General features: G+C 40.9%; 1 protein-coding gene across 2 annotated transcripts in view; it reads left to right on the top strand.

Annotated features, from left to right (window-relative positions):
* Positions 1 to 27,183, top strand: part of Stk4 (serine/threonine kinase 4) — an 89,216-nt gene that overhangs the window by 36,908 nt on the left and 25,125 nt on the right. For both annotated transcript variants that reach the window (XM_050151021.1, XM_050151022.1), the window contains one exon: positions 12,360 to 12,517. In XM_050151021.1, the coding sequence (XP_050006978.1) occupies positions 12,360 to 12,517 (158 nt within the window). The remainder of the gene's footprint in view (positions 1 to 12,359; positions 12,518 to 27,183) is intronic.

Here is a 27,183-nt window from a genome sequence, read left to right as displayed (position 1 = left end):
TTTTTCGAGACAGGGTTTCTCTGTAGCTTTTTGGAGCCTGTCTTGGAACTAGCTCTTGTAGACCAGGCTGGCCTCAAACCCACAGAGATCCGCCTGCCTCTGCCTCCTGAGTGCTGGGATTAAAGGTGTGCGCCACCACTGCCCGGCCTTGGCAACCATTCTTAATAACTGTAGTTTTCATGACATCAGATTGTTCTGAATTTTCTCATACTGTATAATTTTTGTGTTCTTTAAGAAATATCTTTTTACCTAGATATCGTAAAGTTAGTATATGTTTCAACAATAGTTGTAAAGTTTTACTATTCACAGTTGTTCTTTATATATCATGAGTTTCTTTTTGTTTATACTGTGAGCTACAGTCATCTGCTCTGTTCTTTCCATTTGAAAACCTTATTTCTCCACCACATCCAATTGTGTGGTCAGTCACCTTTCCATGTCTTCTGTGCCCATTATCTAAAATAGATTCCTTGTTCCTTCTTACTTTTCTTTTTTTAAAATATTTATTTATTATGTATACAATATTCTGTCTGTGTATGTATGTCTGCAGGCCAGAAGAGCGCACCAGGCCTCATTACAGATGGTTGTGAGCCATCATGTGGTTGCTGGGAATTGAACTCAGGACCTTTGGAAGAGCAGGCAATACTCTTAACCACTGAGCCATCTCTCCAGCCCTCCTTCTTACTTTTCTTTACACTACAGATTGCTCCTTAAAAAAATCTCATGTCAATATCAGGATCAGTGTATCAAATTTTGCAGAATACCACCGGGATTTTACTTGATTGCTCTGAATGCATAGATTATTTAGTAAGGCAGAGTTAGTGTCTCTTCAGTATAAATTCTGTCAACAAACAGTTACTTGGTTTATCTGTCATATCTGTAGAAACTTTATTCATAGACATGCTCTATATCAGTATGTGTGTGTGTCTGTCTGTATTTTTTTTTTTGAGGAGGCCTTTTTATATAGCTCACGCTAGTGTCAGCTTTCAATCCTCCTGCTTCAGACCTCGTGAGCACTGCAACTGTGGGTGTGTACTCTCATGCCTAGCAGTTCTTCTGTGTGTGTTTGCTCGTGTGTAGGTCAGAGGTCAACCTCAGGTACTGTTCCTTTTAAAAATATTTTATTTTTAGTATTTGAAATTAAGTGTATATGTGTGGGTATGTGCATTTGTACAGATGACCCAGGAAGTCAGCGACTTGGATCCCCTGGAGCTGGAGGTACAGGTGTTTGGTTTTAAGTCACCTGATATAAGGACCAAACATGGATCCTCTGAAAGAATAGAACATGCTCTTAACCGTTGAGCCGTCTCTCCAGCCCCATCTTGTTGTTTTAAGACTGATTCTCTCATTGGCCTAGAATTCAGCCAGTAGGCCAGGCTGGTTGGCCCCTGAGCCTAGGGATTCTGTGGTCTCTCCTGAGGTCACATACCTGCACAGTGCCTGGCTGTTTCATGTGAGTTCCAGGGATTCAGCTCAGGTTCTTGTCCTTGCTTGGCAAGCACTTAACTGATTGAGCTGCCTCCTCAGCCAGCCTACCACATTAAAGTAGTCTATTAAGCAACTAAATTTATTTTCAAAAATTATCCTTTTGTTTATTATGTGTATGTGTGTACATGCACACATGTGGAAGTCAGAGGACAACTTGTAGTAGTTGGCTCTCTTCCCCACCATGTGGGTCTGGGCATCGACATGAGGCTTGTGGCAAGTGTCTTTTCATTGGGCTCCAGATCTTCTGTTTTCAATGCTGGGGTTTTGTTTTTTGTTTTACTTTTATAGATGATTTGTTGATGTTTTTCGGTGGTTGCTTTATTCATTATCCTATGAGATTTGAAATTTGTAAGTTTCCTTTTTTATTTTTTACAGAGAAGGTCTTGTCTGTGAATTATAACTTTAGTTTTTTCCCTTTTTTATCCATGTGCCCTTTTTTCTGATTCACTCAGATTTCTAGTACAGTTAGAGCTGGTGTAACCCTGTTTGATTTTCTTGCTTACGAGTCTGATTACCAGTAGCTTTTCCCTTAGCTCTAGTTCAGTATCACTCCGTTATCTATGTGGTGTATGTGGTCTTTGTTTCCTTCTCGTTCACCCTGTGGTGCCAGGCATTGACTTCAGGGACCTCATCACACTGCGCAGGCGGTCTTGGTGGAGCTGCATCCCGACCTCAGATAACCACTTTGTCGGTTAGAAACAGAGTTTCATTCACTGTGTATCTCCCACCAGCAGCCTGGAACTTGCCCTGTAACCCAGGCTGGCCTCAAATTCAAAGTCCCCTTGCCTCTACTTCTTGAATTCTGGAATTATAAGCATGTGCCACTATGCCTACAAATTATTCAGAAGCACTTCTTTTTTTTAAAACTACACGTGTGAAATTTTAAAACTGCCCATTTCAATTACGGAGAATTGAGGTTGAAAACATGGTCTACATGGTAATAGTCTTTGGTACTTTTTGAGACATTTGTGGCTTGGCATATTTGTTGTGGATTTTTGTCAAATAGTCTCTGTGTGCTTAAACAAGATCGTATTTTCTTCTTTTGAAAATGTTTAAAAGCTCTGTGTGTGTGTGCCGTAAGCCATGTGTGGAAATTAGAGGACAACTCTTTTAGGTTCTGAGAATTCAGCTTAGGTCAATAGGCTTGCATAGCAAGTACCTTTACCTAGTGGGTCATCTTGCCAACCCAAGAGTGTGTGTTTTCTAGTTGTTTGTTACAGGAATTTATATCTAGTAAGCTTAATTTGTTAATTACCTTTAAATAGCTCATTCTCCACCAATTTTTGCTACTTGATTGTTCAGAGACAAAAGTAAACAGCAATAACAGAAAAATTTGAAAGAAGGGTATTGGTCTGTTTTGTACAACCATATAGCTTAGCAGTTTCGTGCTTTTGCCCTGTACGAGGAAATGACAGGTCTGGAAGGTAATGGATTCCTGTCTGCTGAAGACTTGACACCAGTGCTTCTCCCTCTCAGTGCTCGGTGGCGCCTGTCCAGGACGTGCATCTAAGCTGCTCTCTCCTCCTCTCCAGGCTGATTTGCGGTGGAGGTAGAAGGTGAAATAGTATTTGCTGTGTTCTAGTCCTTGGCTTAGGCCTTTCCAGTCAGACCCTGTGAAGTGAGGGGAGTGAGGTGATTTCTTCTTAAAATTTGCACTTAATTCCCAGTATTCTAACTTGTCCCCTAGAGACATAGCTACACTATGTCTCTTTGAGACAGATCTCCAAAGCATAGCGGCCTGGCTAAGTTCAGGAGGCGCTGTGTCTGTGTCTGAGGCATCTGTTGTTGCTGTGTTTCCTCCTTTAGAGCCACAGGCCGGGCTCTTGTTGAAAAGGTCTCATTCCCGCACTGTCAGGCACACAGTCAGCTGCATAAGAGAGGGACTCTTGACTTGCAGCCCATGTCTTTCCACCTGCGCTGTCTGAAGGGAGTCCTTGTGTTGTCCTCATCCGTCTGTCTTGGATGTAGCACCAGCAATCATGGTAATTAGAATGTCAGCCCTGCACGTGTCTTAGCACCCCTTTTACAACAGAAGCTTCATTGTCTAGTTTCTGATCACCTCAAAACGCATCAGCGAGAACTCAGTGCTTGCATGTACCTGCCCTTCTGAATTGGCACCACAGAAGGTTCTGGATAGCCGAGCTGTTACATGCAGCAGAGTGAAAAGCTGTAGCATTTACTTGCGCTGCTGCTGCGTTTCTGAAGGAGGGAGGATGAAAGAAAAACCGTGGAGTGAGTTTTGGAATCAGCCTTTGGCTTGGAGTATATTTCTGGTGTCCTAGGTGGGGCCTCCTTAGGGAGGCCGTTCCCCTTTTGACCCTCAGTTTCTTAAACTTTTAGAAAAATAGGGCACAAAAAGTTTAATTTTGTAGTTTTGCCAAACTAATTAATATAAGGTGCTACATGTATAACACTTAGTGTCTAAATGCTCAAAGATGAAAGTACTATAATAGCATTTATTCAGAGAGGGAAAGAGAGAGAGATTGATTCCCTGGCAGTAAGATGATAAGATGATAGCTATTTTAAGAACTAGTTAAACAATTCAATACACAAGATGGCAGATTTAAAGAAGGCCGGCCTTTGGGTCCCACGAGCCTTCTTCTTTTATGAGGCTTCTAACCCTCATTTTAGCACTGGCATTCATTACTGGCCACCTTCATTCCCATCCCTGAAAGGCAATCTCCCGGGGAATTGCTTTTTTATGAGACGCTCCCTCCTGGGTGAGCTTTACAATAGAAAAGTAGACATCTTGGCACTTAAACTTTTCTCACAGTTTCACAAATAGCTCAAGGTCATCCTTGCAGAATGGAGACTAACTCCTAATTGTTTGTGCAGTTACTCTTATTGTGTCCACATGTCGGGCTCACTTTTATCTTTGGAAACCGTTAACATTCTTCATTTCTTTGGGATGAGCCAGAAAACACAGACTCTTGGTGCCTGAATATTCATTCAGAGAGCCCAGCCAGACCACATGCGAGGATGTGAAAGACCAGGTCTCCATGTGACCTGGGCGATGGCCTCAAGGCTGTATTTTTTGGATATCAGTTACTCCAGTGTGGTTATGTTGGTCAAAGGAGAGCCAAGATTTCCCGAAAGAGGGCAGTGGTGCAATAGTAGCGAGAGGAAAGGGGAGTGAGCCCAGAAGCTCGGCTTTGGCTGTTGGTGTACGAGGTGCGGGTAGATCAGCTTGGTCCAATGGTACTGTACCTCCAGTGCCTTAAGACTCTTGCTTAGAAAGAAGTGGAGATATACTCTCCAATCTATAAGGGAAAGTAGATGATTTTCTGTAAATATGTCTCTCCTAAGAGATGACAATTTCAGTATTTGTTAAAAATGGTATCTGTAATGCACAGAGACCAACTGGCACATTTGCTGCTGACAAAGAACTCACAGGTTAAACGTGAGATGGTGCCTCAGTACCACGACCTAGAGTGTACATGCTGCCACTGTGCTTTCCAGTCCTGCGCATGTGTAGAACATACCCAGATCCTGGCACTTGGCAGTGATTAGCTGAGGAGAGAGGCCCTCTGCATATGAAGATCACAAAAACTCGATGAAAGGCTGGTGAGTTACAGAAAAGGTTGAAGGGTTTGTGAGAAGAATGGTCAAGACTTTAATTACGACGGCCAGCAGAGACTACTCCAGGCAGGTGCACAGCCAGAAAGGTGGCGGTGTATATTGAATATTGAGGTTGGCCAACGCAGATGTGGGCATTGCTCAGCTTTTAAAAGGACTTTGAGGACCCACATATGAAGTTTGAACTTGACACTGTTGTTAAGGGGTGTTCGAAGACACTCTGGCTGGAAAGGTGAGACACTGTCTCAGGAGATTCTTGTAATACCAAGGTGTGGATCATCCTTTTCCGGTGGCTGTCCCTAGTGCTCTAGCTGGGAGGCCTTAGAATTTAGAGCTAGATCTCTCCTGTAATCCATAAGCAGCTCATTGGCATCAGGTGGCTTGCGAGCCACTGTCTAAAAAGCAGTTCAGATCATACAGATGCATCTGCTCAGGCTGTTTACTAGGAAGAACGTTTTTCTGGGCTCCAGGGCATCTCACAGCCTGTGGTTCTTAGTGGTTTCAAGAACATTTTAAAGTTTATGGTTACATAGACTTTATGTGATTCAGTGACTTGATACATCTGAAACTCATAGATGCCCCTTAACAAAAACAAAACCCAGAAACCACAATACAATAAATGTTAGATTTAAAAAAACAAATCAAACCCACTATGATGCGTTTACATTATAGCACATTATTTTAAAACAGAGGGAAACACTGAGGCATTGCTGGAGTTTTTGTCTTGCAAATATTTATGCATGGAGCCCAGAAGAAAATATAGGCTTGTGCCCAGTTCCTTACTTTGAGCAGAATTAATTACTATTTAGATAAAAACAACTATTGTGGGAATTAAGGAAAGGCTAGGTTGACCATTGTGGGTTAGTTAGTTTGACAGTGAGGGCTTGGGATGGGAGGGTCATCAAGTTTGAGGTCTGATAGATGTTACTCCAAAGGATATGTAGGCTCCAATTTTTGGTTAAACTCATTTATTGCATGCCCATCCCGGCATTATTTTATAGTTCTTAGAAACCCAGAATAAGAGCACATCATAAAGGAAGGTCTTTTTGATTTATTTCAAGATTGAATTATTAACATAGTTTATGTACCATTTTATGGGTCATAAATTTATGGAGTTTTCTCATTTAGAGTATACAGTGATTTTTAGTATGTTTGCAGTTTTGCAACCACCACCAGTATTTAATTTTTAAAGTTTTGTTATTTTAAACTGGGATATAATTCGTAAAGTTTACTATTTTAAAGCATACATTTCAGGGGCTGGAGAGATGATGGCTCAGAGGTTAATAGCACTGGCTGCTGCTCTTCCAGAGGTCTTGAGTTCAATTCTCAGCAACCACATGGTGGCTCATCTATAATGGGGTCTGATGCCCTCTTCTGGTGTAAAGGTGTAGATGCAGATAGAGAACTCATAAAAATTTAAAAAAGCATTCAGTTTTATAGATTTTCTTTTTAGTATATTGACAAAGTATTATAAGAATAATGACTTCTAAATTCCAGACACTTTGATCACTTCCAAAGAAATACTCATTCCATTGTCAGTTACTTCTTCCCCTTCCACAATCAACCATTTATCTACTTTCTGTCTCTATGGATTTGCCTGTTCTGGATATTTAATGTAAATGGATTCAGACAGTATATTTCTCTTTTGGTCTGGCATTTTTTGTTTTGTATAATTCTTTCAAGGTTTATCCATGTTTCAGTGTTTATCAATGTTATATATAGTACATATAATAATTTGATACATTGTCACGAGCCATTTCCCCCCTAAAAATCATTACAGAGGAACCAGGACCCTGGGGAGTCTGCAGAGAACCTCACACCCATTATTATGTTCTATTGACAAAATCTGCCCCACACCCAATTAACTGTTAATCTGTTAGCGGAACCCGCCTCACATTCCAGCTATCCAGGGAACCAGGTGTGGCAACTTGTGACTTCTTGGCCTACCTGTCTGTCCGATTGTAACCTGGCCTACGTGACCGGGACCACGGGGCGAGATCCTGTGCCCTGCCCCCCATTCCTTACCATATATAAACTGTAACCCGTCCCTAATAAACGGAGGCTTTGACAAATCTCCTTGTCCTCCTTCTTCTGTCTTAGCTCATTCCCTTCCAAGTAGTGCCCCTCCGTGACCCTGGAATAACTGATTGCAGAGTGGGTTACAATCCCTAGACTGTGTAACCCACCCAACGCAATCGACAGTTAATTGGGTGTGGGGCAGATTTTGTCAATAGAACATAATTATGGGTGTGAAGTTCACTGCAGACTCCCCAGGGTCCTGGTTCCTCTGTAATGATTTTTAGGGGGGAAATGGCTCGTGACAATACATTATATATAATATATAATAAACTTTCATTGATATATGTGAACATGCTTGTCTGCGTGTGCGTGTGTGTGTGTGTGTGTGTGTGTGTGTGTGTGTGTGTGTGTGTGTGTAAGTAGGCCAGAGGTTAACACTAGGATTCTGCCTTGGTTTCTCTCTTACTTTTACTTACTGAGCTCATGGGTTTGACTCAGCTAGCTGGCTAGTGAGCTGCAGGGATCTGCCTGTTCTCCTGTCCTGTGTTGGGATACAGATTGGTGATTGGTGCTGCTGTACCCATCTTTCTTACGTGGGTGCTGAGGATCTGAGCTCATGTCTTCACGCTTCTGTAGTAAGCACTTTACCAACTGAGCCATCTCCCCAGCCTTAGTCTCTCAAGTTTTTATTGCTGAATAAGTTTCCTGTGTGTAGTTAATAACACAGGCTTGGCTCATATCTTTTGCTTTTCTGTAACACTTTTCGAAGGAAGACAGGGACAAGGCACAGGTGCTCGTTGTTTCCCTCCTTTGCCTTTGTGTTTAGACAGGTTGTCCATTCAGTCGATAAGTGGGGCTTACAGAGAAGGAGGCCATAGTGTACGAGTACATTGATGTCCTGCATCGGATGAAAGAATCAAAGCAAGATGTGGCTGTTTTAATGGTTTGTCCAGTCCATTCTCCCTCTGGCTTCAGGTTTCCTGTATTATCATCCATCTGAATGTGTTCATTTCCTGTGATACATCTGAAAAAATACTCTTGTTCACATTGAAACAAAACATCCCCTGAGCAGCTGTAGGCCTGCGAGTGGGAGACAGGACAGCCTAGCCTTTCATCACTGGGAGTGATCCTCTTCTGCTTTTCAACTCTGACAGGCTGCTTCTCAGCACTTGATCATCTAGCTCAAGGCTGCTGAAAGAATGGTTCAAAGAGAAGGGTCCTGGGAAAATTCCGTTCACTCGCTCTTTCCTCACCCAGCTTAACGGCAGTGCTAACATGCCAAGAATCTTCATTTTGGTTTTAGAGAGCTCACTATATGAGGTACAGCTCACCAGGCTTAAAAACCTGATGACTGACATTCACATTGGTCCTTGTCAGAGCTATAAAATCTCAGGCAAATGTCTCATTTGCAAAGCAGGAGTCACAATCCTCCAAAAGATTCTGCAAGGATTTGATGAAAATCATTCATGCTAAGTGTGGCACTGGGCAGGTGTCTAGTATGTACAAATCTTCTTTGTTCGTACCTTCTGTGGTAGTCAGGAAGTAGGGATAAAAGTCGCAGGAAAACCCCAAACACAGTATTTTATTTAAAGCATGATTCTATAGGTTAGCAAATTTGCACTTAGATATTTCTTTTGGTCTGGTTCGTTTGGCTCAGATCTGTGGTCAGTTAGTACAATAGCAGCTGGGCTGGCTTGTGTTAAGGCTTCATCTAAGACAGCTGCTGACTAGTGCCCTTCCATATGGTGTTTTACTACTGGGAAGCTCACTGAAATTTATTAACACTGAATCCAGAAGATTTTGAATGTCTGCTGGCTATGTATAGTCAGGACCAGAAGTTTAAATCATTGCACCTTCTGGGATAAGGGCTATCTCTTTCAATAATAATAATAAAAAATGTAGTAAAATGTGCACATTATAAAACCCCAGGCTGGGAATTAGTCTGTTGTGCTATTTCCAAAATCGTGTTTGGGGGGCTAGGGGTGTAGCTCAGTCGGTAGACTGCTTGCCTGGCATGCACAAGGCCCTGGGTTTGATTCCCAGGAACACCACACCCCCAGATGACCCTCTCCAATAACCTGATATCATCTTTAGCTCTTTGGTAATTTGGTGCATGTAAGTTTTTACTGATTGTTCAGCTATAACTAAATTCCTAAAAAAAAAATTTCCAGTTTATGTCTGAATATATGGTTAGATTAAAAGAATTGTCTAATCCTAAACATAGTTTTGAGGGGTCTCAGAACGGTGGTTCATGGCAGGGATAATCAGGTCCCTGGCATTGGTGGCACACGATGAAAGCAAAGACGTTGTTAGAATTTCTTATTTATGCTTCTTAGTTGTTGAAAGATACAAAGAATAGTTGTTGTAGCTCTAAAAATATTAGGAATCTTTTAAGAAGTTGTGAAGGGCTGTTGTTGTCAAGCAAATAATTGAAATATGAGGAAAGCAAATGTTGCCACTTTTTCATCTAAGCAGTGATAGAAGTGGACATGCTATATTCTTCTGGTAGACATTCTTAGGGGATGATTTAAAATTAAACCACAAAAAGTCTCATCCCTGACTTAAACTTTATGTATTTACTTTGAAACAGAGTGTCACTGTAGCACAGCCTGGCCTGGAATCCACGCTGTAATGTGTAGCCCATGCGGTAATGTGTTTGGTGTCATAGTTTGGTCCTCAGATTGGTAGTGGTGGTTTTCCCCTCGGTACCTCTTAAATGCCCATTAGTTTTTAAAAAGTGAGTCTTTAATTGGTTAGAGTAATCTTAGTTTATTGCACTAGTAATTTATTAGACCTCCAAATAGCCCAGTTTAGTAAGTGTTTGAGCATTTATGAAAAAAATCACACCCATTAGCGTTTATAAAGTTGCAGGAGACATGCTACAGACACCTCAGCTAGATGGAATTTCCCCAGTTATTAGGGCCCAGATTCAACTTTTCTCAAGAAGGATGAGTTGGGGGTGTCAGGTTGGCCACATCAAACACTGCTGTTGGTTGCTCCTAAGAGGATCTCACACCAAGGTATGTGCCGGCCTGTTTGCTACCAGTCTTAAGTCAAACACTGTCTACTTCCTTTTCAGGGTCTCCTTTGAGTTAAAAAATAATATTTAAGGGTTGGAGAGATGGCTCAGTGGTTAAGAGCATTGCCTGCTCTTCCAAAGGTCCTGAGTTCAATTCCCAGCAACCACATGGTGGCTCACAACCATCTGTAAAGAGGTCTGGCGCCCTCTTCTGGCTTTCAGGCATACAGACAGAATATTGTATACACAATAAATAAATAAATAAATAAATATTTCAAAAAAATAATATTTAAAATATTTTAAAAATGCATATTAGTTTCTTATCCCCTCAAATCCATAAACTTTCACTCTCTGTTTTTTTTTTTTTTTTTTTTTTTTTTTTTTTTTTTGGGGACAGAGTTTCTCTGTGTAGCCTTAACTGTCCTGGAACTCATTCTGTAGGCCAGACTGGCCTTAAACTCATAGAGATCCACCTGTCTCTGCCTGCTGAGTTCTGGGATTAAAGGTGTTCATTACCACTGACTGGCAAAACATTTTATGGTATTTGTTACAAATATTTTCTTTCCATAATTTGTCTTGTATGTGTCTTATGCCATTTGTAAATTTAAAATTTATGCTGCTTCCTTCACACACATGAAGTAGCCTATTTTATATATAAATATTTTTTGTCTCATTTGGAAAACCTTTCCTGCAGTTGGGCTTTAAATGCATTCTTATATTTTCCTCTAGAGTTTATAGTTTCTGTTTGCAGCTCTTGTTTATCCATTTGGAAGTTTTTTGTTTTGGGTGTGAGATACTTATCCAATGTAATCCTTCCCCAAACAGCTATGTAGTAGTTTGGATTTTCTGCATTTTCTAGTCTGGTTAGCTGCCCAGTGGATTTAGGGTATTTTGTATGGTTACCATGTTCTGACTGTGTCAGCTCGGCAGTCTCCAGGCTGGTTGGCACTAGGTTTTCTGATACTCTTTGTTCATGTGTAGGATTAGGGGAAAGGTCAGTGTGCAGCTGTCTCAAGCCAGTCCTTCCCATTGAGTTCCCAGAGGAAGGGACTGAGCATAGAGCTTCCTGTCTCTTCAGTGAATCCAGTGTTTTGTTTTCATAGTTTGTTCTATTGCAGTTCTTGTAGTACTTTGGTATGCAAAAAATGAACTTTAACAGTTAACAAACCAAGCATAAACACCTAATGTCTACATAGAACACATAAAACAGTACATCATGTTCTTGGGTGATTGGCAGGTCTTAGTAAATCCTATATCCACTCCCCCTTAGGAAGGAAGTAGCAACATGGTAAGTGGGCAGTACCCAGCAGTAGGCAAACCTGGGATTGATTGGAATGGTTGATGATGAGAAAGAAGACAAATGTCTGAGAGGTTTATTTACTATTTTGGTCTTTTTCTCCTGTGTATATAATTTTACAGAGTTCAGTTTATGCCATACATATGATGTGCCCCATTTAAATTATTCATAAATAATATTTTAAAAGTTATTTGTGGGCCACACTTAGTGGCATGTGCCTTTCATCCTAGCTCTTGAAAGGCAGAGGTTAGAGAATCTCTGAATTTGGGTCTAGCCTAGTCTGCATAGTGAATTTCAGGCTAGCCAGGGCTACAGCATGAGACCTTGCCTCAAATGAATAAATAAAGAGAAGAGAAAAGAAAAAGTTATATAAGGTTGGGGTATAGTTAAGGGGAAAACATGTGCCTGCTATATACAGGGCTTTGGTCTTGGTCCTCATGACCAGAAGAACCTTATGAAATATTTCACAAATGGAAGAGTTGTTTTCAAGTATATTTGTCTCCTCCTTTCAACTAGAACATGAGCTTATTAAGGAGTCTCTTCCTGTATCATCCTCTGTCTGCTACAGTGTTATAGAGAGTAATGAATATGATGGCTACAAGTATTTTTAGTCTATTTCAAAAATTATTTGCTATAGGAAACCAATAATAATAAAAAGAACAACAATAATGTAGTTATTATTGATTTCTCAGAATCATTGAAGTACTCAAACCTTTCTGTTTAGAAATAAGAACTCTGGGGAAACATTTGCATCTATTACAGGAGACTTCAGAATCTGTTTAATTCCATAAGAAGTATTTTAAGTGAGAATTTTTTCTTTCTTTTTAGCTTTATTAAAGACTTCTGTAAAGTCTTTAATTTAAATTTTAAACTTCATTCCAGAGAGAGAATTGACCTGGAGACTGTAGCCCATGTGGGCATCCTGACTGTTCTTTTTTACCTTTTATTTTTCTTGGTTTTCAGGAAGAGATGAGACCATGCAGCCTGCAAAACCATCTTTCCTTGAATACTTTGAACAAAAAGAAAAGGAAAACCAGATCAACAGCTTTGGCAAGAATGTATCCGGCTCTCTGAAAAATTCTTCAGATTGGAAAATACCACAGGATGGAGACTATGAGTTTGTGAGTAGCTGGAGCTGAGACGCTTATGTCTTCTGGGAGGGGTTTGCAGGACCATACAAGTTTTGAATTGTGCCACTTGCTCCTTCATGTTGCCTGTGGAGTTGTCGTCAATGTTTTGTTTTGTTTTGTTTTGTTTGGTCCTTTTGAGACAAGGTTTCTCTGTAGTTTTGGTGCCTGTCCTGGAACTAGCTATTGTAGACCAGGCTGGACTCGAACTCACTGAGAAAGTGCCTGTCTTTACCTCCCGAGTGCTGGGATTAAAGGCATGCACCACCAGCACCTGGCTTTCAATGTATTTGTAAAGATTGATTTTTTTTTTTTTTGAGCAAGCCTGTTTGAATCCCATCATGGTTGCCATCAGTGAGTAAGATCCCTTAAATCTGTACTGCTATCTGCTTTTTCATTTTTTAGATGCTGTAGAAATAGTAATCTTGAGATTTCAGTTGCTTAAATGCTGCCTCCATTCTTAGGTCAGTAGTTCTAGCATTTAAAGAGTTCCTTTCTCGTTGTCCTAGTTTTTTCAAACTGAGTCATTAGCAGAGAGCTTGGTTTGACAGGCCAACTGTTTCTGCAGAGGCTTCCATTGGTCCTCAGAGAATGCTTTATTGAGAGAATGTGATGGCTAGAGGGAGCTGGACCCCATGAGTGAACAGGCGAGCTTCTGTCTACTCTACTTCACCCAAGACTCTTCTAATCCATAGGCTGCAGCGGCAACAGCTCATAGACTCTTCTGTGTGTCCTGTTCAGTATTAAAAAATTGAAACTTGCCGGGCAGTGGTGGCACACGCTTTTAATCCAGCACTTGGGAGATAAAGACAAGCGGATCTCTGAGTTGGAGGCCACCCTGGTCTACAGAGCGAGTTCTAGGTCAGCCAAGGCTACACAGAGAAACCCTCTCTCAAAAAAAAAAAAAAAAAAAAAAAAAACAATAAAACAAAGCAAACAAAACCCAACAAAAAACCAAACTGAAACTCAGTTGCCCACGTTTGAAACTTGATTTTACATAAGATACTGTACTCCAGCTTGGCCTGGAACGTGGAGGGTCTGGCCCAGTGCTTAGAGTGCTGTCACTACTGGATGATGGTTGTCTGGGCTCAGTACAGCTGCCCTGCTTGAGCGTGGCTTCTCCAGTTCTCCATGTACCTGGTCAGCGTCACTCTTCAGCTGATGGTCTGACCTGTCTCACACTTAGATATATTTGATGTTAGGACTTTTGTTCTAAATCCAAATGGAAATTTGGATTTATATATGAGTGAGCCAACCTGTCATGATAACGTTTCTGTTTTTACCTTCAGATTGCCAAGAGAATTTATTAAAGTTACACATACACACCACAGCATGCATGTGGAGGTCAGAGGACAATTTATAGGAATAAGTTCTCTCCATCTACCATGTAGGTCCTGGGGATCCCATTCAAGTGCATAGGCTTGGTGGCAAGTGCCTTTACCTGCTGAACCATCTTGCCAGCCTGAATATTCATCTTGTAAAAAGAGTTTATTTTTTAGTTTTGATTGTTTATGTGTGGATCTGTGTGAGAATATGTGCACATACACATAATACAGTGCTTACAGAGGCCAGAACAGGGCACCTAATGCCCTGGAGTTGGAGTTCCAGGCCACCTGATGTGGCTGCTGGAAAATGAACTCAGCTTGGCTGCAAGAGCAGTGTATACTTAAATTCTAAGCTATTTCTCCATTCCCCTGAGAATTGGTTCTTTAAAATTCTCTTTAAGAGCATTTCATATTTGAATAATGAAAGAAGATGGAATTAGAATACACACGAAATAAAGCTGAAGATCACGTGAAAAGGCCTCTGATGCCTTGGTGTTATAGCCGTTATTACACTCCTAAAGCAAGGGTTTGGAATGGTAGTCCAAAAGATGGCACACAAGGGAGTCCCCATCCCAGCAGTTGTCACTGTCATCAGGAGATAATTGAACTAGATTCTCTGAGGGCTGCACCAGGTGGTGCTTCAGCAGCCTGCCCTTCTAGTGACACTAACCCCGAAAGTCTTGCCGAAAAGATTTTTAGAGTATAGTGTATCATTATACAAGTTTCTGTTTTTCTTAGTAGATACCATAATTCAGAGATAGTATGTTAATAATTTTGTTAATAGTGTTTGATTTTTTTTAATTTCTTTCTCCCTTTTGAGTCTCTTATACTTTAATTGGGAATATCAAGGAAATACATGGAACATGGAGAATGTATTTCTGCAATCTCTAAGTTGTAAAGGTGCACTGGGTTGAGGTAAGTCCCAAAGCCTGGGCAGTCTTTGCAAGCTTAGGAGATGGGTGTCTGGGAGGCTAACTAATATGTTTACCGCAGCAGCTTCAAAGAGAGGCTTTCTGATTCTAGACAAGCAGTATATAATTGTGAAAATGATACCCTCTTTCCTCCTGCGAGGGCAATTGCTTTTTTGAAATGAACTTTTTGCTCAAAATGGGAAATAGGAAATAATTTAATCAGAAGTGGCAGAATTTGATACTTACCAAAAAAAAAAACCCTTCATATTTTCATCTGAAATTGGATACTTATCCCATTTCTAAAATTGAATTGTCTTATTTACTAAGTGGAAAAAAACCTTCAATGATTCCCTGTAGTGTTTAAGATATGTAGTGATTAAAGCAAAAAACAGTGCCCAGAAATGCAATATTCTTCAAAACTGATACTTCTATAAACTGATATTTTATAAACAGATCACATTTTTTGAAGAGAATATTCTTTTTATGAGACTCACATTCTCATCTTGCTATTCCTAATGCCACGAAAAGTTTTAAATTTAAATTCAATTTGCTTCATGAATCTTCAAAGAAAATTAAAACCACCCATAATATTTTAAAGATGACGTGCATGCCCAGAGTGGATGCACAAGACAAAACTTTTGTTCTTATGGAGTTCACAGTGAGAGAAACAGAGATAAACTCAGCAAATTCAGTAAATGACATCAGGTAGGGCACCACAGTGGTAACTTTTGTAAAGCATGGTAAGGTGAAAACGTGGAAGAGGCCTATGTAGATAAAAGTGTGTGTATAAATACAGTATGAGTCTGTAAGTTGCTACTTGGCACGCCTAGGCAAGGGGTCTAGCTTGGCCAACATAGCAAGACTATATCTCAAAAACAAACAACATAATGAAACAGAATTCAAGAAAAAAGCATTATATGGGAAGAAAACTGCTTTATATTGCTATTGGGTACAGAGGAGCTGTAGCAGATCAGAGTCATGAATCTATGAGAAACATTTATCTGTTGATGGATAGATAGATAGATAAATCTCACTATCCAATTACAACATGCAACAGAAATACAAAGAACAGTGTGAAAACTGCAAGCATAGTAATGACGTAAATATTATTCTCTCAAAAATGGACACCAGGAACTAGAGATGTAGCTCAGTCAGCAAAGTGCTTGAGGACCCAAGTCCAATCCCCAGAAACTCATTAAAAAGAAAGGAAGGGAGGGAGTGAGGGAAGGGGGAAAGGAGGGAAGAAAGGAAGGACTGAAGTTAGTCAGTCTAGGGATTGTGATGTATGTTTGTAACCGCCATTGGTGAGGGGGCAGGGGGACAGACAGATCCCTGGGCTCACTGGTCAGCCAGCCTGTTTTACATAGTATGCTCCAGACCAGTGAATGAATAACCCTGTCTCAAAAACAAACAACAACAAAAATCCCAAAGCTACAGTGTCTGAAGCACAGGAGTCGAAGATGTTTTGCCGGCCACCACATGCATGTGCACACAAGTGCAGTCACATGCACACGAGCACATGAGTGCACATATGCACACTCTGGGCATTTCGGGGTGGTGCTCTAGCTCAGGGGTAGAGTTCATACTTCATGTATTCAAAGACTGGGTCAGGTCCTAGCACCAAAACTAGCACAGCTTTCAACATTTATAGCACTGGAATACTTTAGAACAGAAAATGTTTACAAGACTTGCCCATCTTTTAAAGTGCTAAAAGAGACATCTCATTCAGTATAGAAATCGTACAGACAATATATTTTGTCTATAATTCAATAGTTTAGAGATTAACAATAAGAAAGTGACCAGAGACATGTTGTCATACTTGACAATGTACAAATGCATCCCTAAGTAATCTTGGCTTTAAAGATAAAATCAGGCCAGGCAGTGGTGGCACACACCTTTAATCTCCTCACTCTGGAGGCAGATGTCTTGAGTTCAAGGCCAGCCTGGTCCACAAGAGCTAGTTCAGACAACTAGGGATGTTACACAGAGAAACCCTGTCTTGAAAAAATCAAAAAAAAAAGAAAGAAAAAAGAAAAAAAGATAAAATCAGTATAGAAAGTATAAACTGTTGAGAACTGAACTCTATAGAAAGTTCAGATTTCTGTGGTTCAACACTGAATGCTAGGGGTACAATAAAGAAACTGCTGATATGTCTGCTTCATGGCATGGTTAGGATCTTTCTTATGAGTAAGAGAAAAATCATCCAGAGGCACTCGGGAGAGTCCAGAGCAGAGCGAGAAAGAAGCAGACTGGACATGGTCAGGGCTGTCTGTGAGAAGGCAGAAGAGCCGGAGATAGAGAATGAGGGAGAGTGGTGAGAGTAGAGCAGGGGCAAGGGGAAAACCTTGGTCGTCATGAAGAGAACAAATGGGTATCTGGGAGGAGGGAAGCCTGGGGAAGCTGGTGTGGACTTTCATATGCATCCACAGGTACATGTTGTCAATGGAGCCGTGTGTCCCTTCTGCCAGGGGTAAGGAAATGACTCCTTTTGGTAGATGGGAACTGATTTCTTAAGTTCCTAAGAAATGCTGACTTTTCTCCAAACCCCAGAAATCCTCCTATAGTCCAGGATGAGCTGGGCCTGGATTCAATTTTGAACCTAGTCGGTGGGCCTGCCCTATTTTAAGAGAGAATAGGGTGCCCCTGTACCTGATAGGAACATATTGAATACAACAACAAAAAGTGGTACTCTGGAAGATACACAATTTTAGCATGCAAGAAGGACTGTAACTAAAGCATTAAGTAGGGTAAAGATAAGAGCAGAATTCAGTGAAATGGAAAAAAAAAATTGATCCATGAAACCAAGTTAGTTTGTGGGAGGGACTTGGCTTTGATGGAGTGTGACAGTTATGTATGTAGTTGCCCATCTTAACCATCCTCACTGCATGGCCTCTCTCTCTGCTTTTACAAAATGCTTATAAAACATGCTTTGGGGCTGGAGGTGTGGCTTAGTGTTAGAACCTTGAATATAACCTCAGCCTGTCGAACTTGCCCAGAGCTCTGGCTTCAGTCCCCAGCACCACATACAAAACAGTGGGAAGCTGTGGCAGGTGGCCTTCCAGCTTGAGGCTAGCCTATACTACACAGCAAGTCTCTCTTAGAGAAGCAAGAAACGTGGTGGGTGGGTAGCTCAAACGAGAGCAGGAACCTCACCGAGAACCAAGGAAGGTACCAAGAAACCTCCCTTAAAGAATTTTTCCTTTTTTTTTTTTAAAAAATTAAGATTTATTTTTATTTTATACGTATGGATGTTTTGACTGCATGTATGTCTAAGCACCGCGTGTGTCCAGTGCCCAAAGAGGTCAGAAGAAGGTGTGAGATCCTCTGGAACTGTAGGTACTCATTGTTGTGAGCCATCGTGTGCATCCTGGGAACTGAACCTGGGTCCTCTGGAAGACTCTCTGTCCTCTTCTTGGTTTCTTTTGACAAGGTCCGACTTCCTGTATAGCCTTGGCTGACCTTGAGCTCACAATCCTGCCTTAGTGTCCCTTACGCTGGGGTTATAGACATACAGCACTGTGTCTGGCTGGAAGAGCATTTGGAAGGTGATCGGGCTTTCTCTAGCTAGAGGAGGAGGGAAAAGGTGTGAGCTGAGAAGGGCAGCTCAGGGCTGTGTAGACCGTCTATAGTAATGTCTGGAGTGTGGGGTGAAGCCATTAGTGCGTAGAGTGCTGTGTCCTTCTTCTTAGTTGTCTTGGATTTTTCCTGGGTATTTTGGAGAAAATAGACTTCTAAGGGAACACAAGGATATAGCTCGCTGAAACCATGTGATAATTGGTCCACCATGATGTTAAAAACCACGAATTGTTAATTCAAAATGATTTTTATGAAAGTACCAGGACCTGAATATTGATTGTTCAGATTCCCTGGATAATCATAAGCTTACAGTTGACGTTTTGTAGGAGGGAAGGATAAATTTTAGCCCTGAGTTTCCTCCAAGAGGCTAGCAAGAATTTCTTGAAACTTTATCTTAACCATTTTTAACTAGATCAGGGCTCCAAGCCTGATTGTAAGTTGAGATTTCTTTGGAATTTTATAAAGAGGCTTTACTGGATTGTCACAACATGGTCGCTCACTCAGTCTTCATTAAGTTTCACAGTTTGCCTTAAACTATCTATACTCCTTAGAAATTAGAAACTGGCTGGGAGGTGAGGCTCACCATTGTCCTCTCATCAGCATGATTGACTGTGGCCAGGGTGCTTTGGGCAGTCATACTCAGTACTTTCAAGGGCACATTGTCATGTTTCTGGGAACCCAGATAACTACAGTTTAAGTCTTTACCTTCTATTTTATGTAGACAAAAGTTAAAACATTGTGTTTGAGCTTATTTTCCATCTACTTCAAAATGAATTTTAAATATTAGCTCATGTTCTTAAGCATGCCAGTCTCCATGATAAGATAAAATCTAGTGAGCATTGTCATCATGTAGCTGCAGCAGCCAGTTCATTCTTGTTGAACCCTCTTTCCCAATCTCTACCCTCACGCTTGGTTAGTTTCAAGTAAGTCAAAGGTAGGCATGTATTGTATTATTTCTAAATATTTTATATATGTGTGTTTCTATAAAATATCTAAAGACTCCTTTAAATATAGTAACTCAGTGTACCTTTAAAAATTAAAAATAATTATTTAATATCATAAAGTACTTGTTACTGTTTAGTTTTCTCCAATCATACCTTTTAAAGTTTGCTTTAGAATCCTAACAAGGTTCTTTTTTAAAAATTATTTATTTAATTTTATCTTATGTACCTTGGCATGAGGGATCTCTTGGAACTGGAGTTACAGACAGTTGCGAACTGCTATGTGGGTGATGGGAATTGAACCTGTGTCCTCTAGAAGAACATCTAGTGCTTTTAACCGCTGACCCATCTCTCCAGCCCCCAATAAGATTCTTATGTAACAATTGTTGTATTAATTAGGGTTCTCTAAAGGAACAGATTTAATAGAATGAGCATGTACACACACACTAAAACCAGGCAGTTGTGAGAGATTTTCCTTGGATATATATATGTATGCATGTATGTATGTATATGAACACACACATATATAATATGTATTTTTATTATCTAATATGTAAATAAATGCATACATCCTGTTTTTCTAAATTAAAGTGGCTTATAGGCAGTGGGCTGTCTCGTGATGGAAAGGCCCGGATCTGGTAGTTCGGTCCATGAGACTGGATTCCTCAGCAGTCACAATCTGGTGCTGGAGTCCCAGGAAAGTCCTAGAGAGGTTCTGATTTCCAAATTTGATGGAATCTTGGAAAAGTAGATTATAGCACCAATAAAGGGATGTCTCAGCAACAGGCTATATGGACTTTCTAGTCAGAGTGAGGGCAAGCAGCAAAACAAAACAAAACACACACACACAAAACCACACACACCCCCCAAAAAAGAAAAAAAAAAACAAAGAAGAAAGTTCCCTTCTTCCACACTGTTTTATGTGGGGTTGCCATCAGAAGGTGTGGTCTTGTACCTCAAATAATCCAGCCAAGGAAAATCCTTGCAGGTGTATCCAGCTGCCTGGGTTTAGTTAATTGCAGATGTAGTCAGGTTGCCTCTCCTGTCTCTTCACTTACAGTCTCCCGTTCCCACACACTTTGCGATACTGTTGGGTTAACCAGGGGTTGTTCCTTCCGCTTGGCCAGACTCCTGGATATCGCTGATTGCGTGCCAGTGATCCTTCTAGTTGTGTTAAATTTCTTATTTATTATATGTGGGTTGTTCAGTGTATAGCAGGAGTTCTCAGGATCCCTCTTGTTTCTCAGAATTATTGAGGTCCTCAAACAGCTTTTATCTGTGTGGGTTTTACTTATTGATGCTTGACAGAATTAGAAACTAAAACAGATAAAGCTAAAGCTTTAATTTTAGCACCCTTGCTTAGCATGGGTAAAGCCCTTAGCTTGAAGTATTCCTTTCCCTGAAAAAAAAAAAAACCCAAGAAAACAAAAAAAAAAATCAAACCAATGTTAAGAATTATTATTAAAATAATTCCTTGATTCACTTAAGATAGCCACAAACCTATTATATATTAATATAAATATTTTTATGGAAAAATCATATTCCATCCTATAACAAAAATGAGTAATAGTGACAGTGTCAACTTGTTTTCAGATCTGTATGAATGGGAGCTGGCTAGATTATTATATAAGTATTTGCATTCAGTCTGTCATACATTGTTCTATGTGGAGAGTGCCAAACAAAGATATGTTATTAGAAAAGGGAGATGCATCTTAATAGCTTGTTCATATAATTGTAGATCTTTTTCTCTAACCTTGCATGGGGGTAGTTTTCCTTTTGAAAAAGATTTTATTTGTGTGTGTGTGTGTGTATGTGTGTGTGTGTGTGTGTGTGTGTTGTATATGGGTATATAGTTATAAGAGGAGACATCTGTAGGGGTCAGGAGAAGGCTTTGGATCTTCAAGAGCTGGAATTACAGGTGGTTGTGAACTGCCTGACTTGAGGGCTGGCGCTTGAACTTGGGTCCTTCGAAAGACTTGCAAGTGCTCTTCACTGCTGAGCCAGCTCTCAGCCCCAACAGTGCTGGTTTCTTAAAGGTTAGTGATGGAGAATCTGAGGCCATCAATTGCTCATATTCCAGTACTGCATATAGGAACCCATTGATTTATTCTGTGTTTGAATAGAATAAGGTTTACTTGCATACGGTTTTCTAACACTGTGGCTTGGTCATCTGGAAAACATTGCCTCAGTAAGTTATAGAGATCTGCCAAAGTGTTGGCATTTCATTATAGGGCATAAGAAGATTATGTTCCTTGACATTATAACCAGTCTCATCAACAGAGTGTCTATGTAGGGGAAGCTGTCAAACTCACCATGGCAGTCAGGTTTTCTGAAGTTCTAATTTTTGTCTGAAAGTTGGAATTTTATCATTGGCAGCAAACACTGTCAGCTGTTTTATGTGCCAGACTCACTTTTTCATTTTTAAAGGAAATGTCTGCCAGATACCCAAGCCTACATAACCACAATTTGTTAATATTTCTTTCAAGTGAAATTGATGTTCCATGGAAAAAGCAGCCGGTTGGGCTCACGGTTTCGATTGCATAAGTACTTTGCTTAACACAACCATCGATTTCGGTTAAAAAAGTGCTTTGTGTGAACCTCCCTTTTCATCGTGGACACCATTTTAAAAAGCTGTAATAAAATTAATACCTCTGCTTTACCTGAGAGACCACCCTAAAGGAATGGGCTTAGGTTTTTTGTTAAAGGTTTTTCTAATTTAACTTTACTTTTTAACTGTAATTTGTAGCTGTAGAGAATGCAGTCACTGCTAATGCCTGCTGGTCCTGCTTCTTGATTCATAATAAAGTTGGCACGTCTACCTCCCATCCTCGCTTTGTACCTCCAGTGCAGGTGTCAGCAAAGGCAGCTAAGGTCTTAGGACTGTAATGAACAGTTCGATTTTTCAGAGATGCCCGAGAGAGGGTTCTGTGGGCCATGACTGAGGAACTGCTAATGGGTCTCTCAAGTGTGGTTGGACTCAGGTTCAGCTTTTTGGCAAAGGCATTTCCTGGTGTATATGTGTTCCTCATCTGGAGGTTGGCAGGGTCTGCATTTGTGTGTAATTTTCTCTCTTTTATTTTGGTGAAAGCTCCTGAAGGCAGTTGCCTAAATGCCATCTCACTCAAGGATACAAGATGGTACTATCTGACCACTTCTCTATTTATCACACGAAGGTCCTCTAAAGTGTCTCATTAATGATGTGGATACTCCCAGCTACCGTCCACATATGACAGACAGAATTTATACTAGATGTCCCCATTTATTTGCTGTTTTTCAAAATAACTATTTGGTTATCTACCAATCTACAAAGACAATCACTGATTTTAAAAAGGTTTTGGTTTTTGTTTTTACTTTAAAAATTTATTTTTGGTTAATATACAAGGAAATGCATTCTAGTGTGACATTTTCTTTCTAAAAATTTACATGTATGTGTATATGAGCACTTAGGTAGAAGTCAGAAGATAAATTATGGGAGTTGTCTCTTGCTTTCCACCATGTATGCTCTAGGGTGGAGCTCAGGTCGGCTGGCGTGGCAGCAAAGACCTTTGCCCCCTGAGCTGTCTTGTTAGTCCTATTGTGACATTTTCACTCCAGCCCCAGTCTCATGCTGTGCTCCCCTTTGTCCACTTTGACCCTGGCTGTCCCCCACCATCCAACCCATCCCCTCCTCTTGATTGTACCCTTGCCCGTCTCATTCCCTTTCTGCTGTCATGTCCTGCATCTCTATATGTCTTTCTGAGTCTCCCCCAGATGCCTGTCTTCTTCTTTATAGTGAGACAAATCTCTCTGTCTGTGTGCCACGTTCCATTATCTGTTCTCGTGTGGGTGGTGTCTAGGCTGACCTGGGCAGTGCAGCAGCAAGTACTGATGTGCAAGTGTTTCTCTGCTGCACTCACTTGGCTCCTAGATACAGACCCAGGCTGAGTCATACGACAGTTGTGGCTTTAGTTTTTAGGTGTGTTTGTTTGTTTGCCTTTGTATTTTGAGACAAGGTCTTACTTTGTAGCCCAGGCTAGCCTCAAACTTGTAGCAGTTCTCCTGCTTCAGCCTCCTAAGTTCTGGGATTACAGTGTGAGCCCACCAAACATAGCTTGATTTTAGTTTTTAAAAGTGCCTCCATGCTGATTTACATAGTGGCTGCCAGTTTACACCAGACCCCACAGAAGTATATAAGTTCATCTTTGTCTACATCCCTACCAGCATTTGTTACTGGTTTATTTATTTTGTTTCTTTAAGATTTTTTTTTTTAAATGGAGAGATGGCTCAGTGGTTAAGAGCACTTGCTGTTCTTCAGAGAGCTTGTATTCAGTTCCCAGCACCCACATGGCAGTGGCTATGTACTACCTATAACTGTAGTTCTGGGTATCTTGTATCCTCTTCTGGCTTCTGAGGGCACCAGGCATACACACTATGCATACACACACCACACACACACACACACACACACACATATTTCAAGCAAACACTCATACACTTAAAAAATAGAAATAAATCTTTTAAAAGCAAATAAACATTTAAACAGGGTGTGCCTGTTGGAATTGATGTGTCTCCCCTCTGTGCAGTTGTCCCGGGTGGCCAGAAGAGAGTGTCATATCACCTGAGACTAGAGTGACAGATAGACATGATTTGTACTTTTTTTTTTGAAGAACCGTTTATTCAGTTAATTAGCCCATTTATTTATTGGATGATTTATAATTTTGATCTTTAATTCTTGGAGTTACTTAGGGATTATAGATAGCAGTCCTCTGTTGGTCAAGGTTTTCTCCCAGTATGGGCTCTGCACACTCTCCTGGCTTTCTTTGTTGTGCAGAAACTTTTTGTCAATCTTAGGATGAATTCCTGAACTCTTGGAGTCTATCTCAGAGAGTCCCTGCCTGTGTGAAGTATTTTACTTGTTTCATTTCAGGCTTTATATTAAGGTCTGAATCTAGTTTCATTTTTTTGTAAGTGTGTGATACTTGCTCATGTATGTGCATGTGTGGAGTGGGTGTATTTTGCCATACTAGAAAGCAAGGAAGTTCTTGAGAGCTACTGCAATGCGCATAAAATATACTCCAGTAAGCCAGTTTTAAAAAGAACTGAGTCACAATGTTGGGACCATTTACATTTTTAATTTAAATGCATAAAATATTCAGAAACCCATGAATTCCCAATGATTAAAAAAAACCTATGACTGGAATGTGGCTCAGTGACAAACCACTTGCCTAGTATGTATGAAGTCCGTTTTAAGTCCCGTAGTGGAGTGGGGTACTGCGGAGGAGAAGGAGGACAAAGAAGGAAGAAGAAAAAGGAAGGGGGAGGGAGGAAGAAAGAAAAAGAGGAGCGGGGGTTGGGGTGGGGGGTGACTTCTGTCCAGCAGTGACAGTGACAGCTGTCTGTGACTATGAAACATGATGGCCACCTGTGCCCAGGAGTTCAGGACCAGCCTGGGCAACATAGTGAAGCTCTGTCTGTCTGTCTGTCTCTTTCTCTTTGGTGTTTTGAGACAGGGTTTCCCTGTGTAACAGTTCTGGCTGCCCTGGAACTCTCTTTGTAGATCAGGCTGGACTCAAACTCACAGAGATCCACCTGTCTCTGCCTCCAAAGAAGCCCTGTCTCCTAAAGGGAAAGTAGGAGGAAAGGGTGGGGAAAGGGAAAGGAAAAGAGAAGGCATCCTGTGCTTATATCTGAGTTACTTAATGCAGTAAAGACAATCTTGGTTGGGGGATGTGCAGGGATTAATTGAGACCCTGTACAGGTTATGGACACACTCTGCCCCTGAGCAGTAAACCCAGCTCCAAACAGTCGCTTCTTGAACTCTGGCTGAATTGCACGTATGGCTGATTTGAAAGTAATTCCTATTGTGAGACTTAGGACTGAGTATGATGTTTTTTAAGAGCCACTATTTCTCATTCGTAGGTTTGGGGAAGGAAAGCACACACATCTCCTGATCCTTGCTTCTCTGTAGGACTATGAGCATTACTAAACAGTCATTGTGCAATAGTCAGGTAGATTACTAAACAGTCATTGTGCAATAGTCAGGTAGAATGATGTCCTCTCTGCCCCCAGCTGCACTTGAAAGAAATACCAACAAATTATAGTCACTCAGACTTGAATATCAGCAAATTTAAAAAATTTTTTTTTTAAAAATTAATTCCCACTGAGAATCAAAAGACTTTTCTTATAGGTTAGGCTTTAAATCTTTAAAGAGACTTTAAATCATTATAAAGATTTAACTTTTTTAAATTTATTTTTATTATTTTTTGTGTATGAGTATTTTGCCTGCATGTTTTTCCGATCATCTTGTGTGTGCCCGATGTCCATGGACATCAGGTGGGTGTTGGATTCCCCTGGAACTGGAATTACAGATGGTTGTCAGTTGCCATGTTGAAACCTGGAACTTCTTGAAAAACAGCCAGTGGTCTTAACCACTAAGCCATCTCTGCAGCCCTTTATTTTATTTTATTTTTTTAAATGGGGATGATAACACATACCTGTTGAGGGAAGAGGATTCAAGGCCATCCTGAGCTACACAGTGAGTTTGAGGAAAGCCTGGGCCACATCGTGTTATCCTGTCTTAAAACTAACACCAACAGCATGGTACTGACTTAAAAACACCTATGTAGACCATGGAACAGACTGGGAAATCTAGAAAGGAACCTACACAGCTACAGCCACTTAGTCCTTAGCAAAAATGAAAGAAATAGCCTCTTCAACAGCCCCTTCCCTAAACTGAAAATCATAAAGAATGAAGCTAGGAGCTGGGGGACAGTTCCATGGTAAAGGGCTTGCCTCACAAGCCTGGAAACTTGGGGTTCAGGTCCCCAGCAACTATGTAAGTCAGTTGTGGTAGCATGTACCGCTAATGCCAGAGCTGGAGGAAGCAGAGACAAGAGGCTCTCTGGAGCTTTCCAGTCAGCTAATATTGCTCGACTGGTGAGCTCCAGCTTCCATGAGAGACAATAAATAAGGGGGAGGCGAATCCTTCCTCTCCCAGTAGCCGTCAGTGGCCTGGAGTTCTTTGTCTGGGGTTGGATCCCATGAGAATTCCTCCTTCCATGTTAACGTGTCTGTTGATGTTGCCATTGTTTTTAGGGAAAAAAATTAATGTTAAAAAAAAAAAAAGAAGAGGCGGAGGAAGAGAGTACTAGAGGAAGATACCCAGTGCCAGTCAGTCTCTGGCCTGCACACATATACGGAACCCGGGGACAGACAGCTCTTTAAGAAGCTCTTGGTTCCTCTTAGTAGAAATGGCCTTTAGAGACTGCTCTAAGACACAAAGTGTGTTCCCTGCAGTCATTTTTCTAGGCCTCTTCAGTGAACAGAACAAAGGCAAATGTTTATTTCACCTTCTAGGCACAAACTGGATGCTTGGTGCCTTATTTAACCACTCTGATCTGTGCCTGCAATTCCTTTCCCCTGGCAGGGCCAATATTTGCTTTATCTTCCACTGTGAAGATGCCGCCTCTGAGTGACAACACCAGTATTTCGACTCTGGGCACTGCCACAGGCATTTTTGCTAAGTCCCCTTGGACTGATTCCACATGGTTGTTCTTCAGTGTGCACACAGATCTTTGTTTAACGTTGCTTTCTGTTTTTTAGGTTTTACTTTTTCAATTTTCTGTGATTATACAAACTATATAGTTCCAAGTAGAAATCCTTAAAACAAAGTTACTCAGCTGTTAGCTCATGTCCATACCCCCCTACACCTGCTTCTTCCCCTTTTTTTTGTTCACAGATGGGGGCTGAAAGACACACAGACACACAAGCACACACACACACACACACACACACACACACACACACACACACACTGCTCCCATTCTGGAGTAGGGAGCAGTAATGGACAGAGCATACTTTCCTCTGCCTTTGTTTACTTCATGTGCTCAGTCTATAGCAGTCTGTATGAAGAACTGGGAGCATGTTCT

Source organism: Alexandromys fortis, unplaced genomic scaffold (assembly GCF_014885135.2).
Source record: "Alexandromys fortis isolate MF-2015 unplaced genomic scaffold, M_Fortis_MF-2015_v1.1 scaffold_27, whole genome shotgun sequence".
Classification (NCBI taxonomy): domain Eukaryota; kingdom Metazoa; phylum Chordata; class Mammalia; order Rodentia; family Cricetidae; genus Alexandromys; species Alexandromys fortis.
The sequence above is the reverse complement of the archived record's forward strand: the minus strand, read 5'-3'. Positions and strand labels throughout refer to the sequence as shown.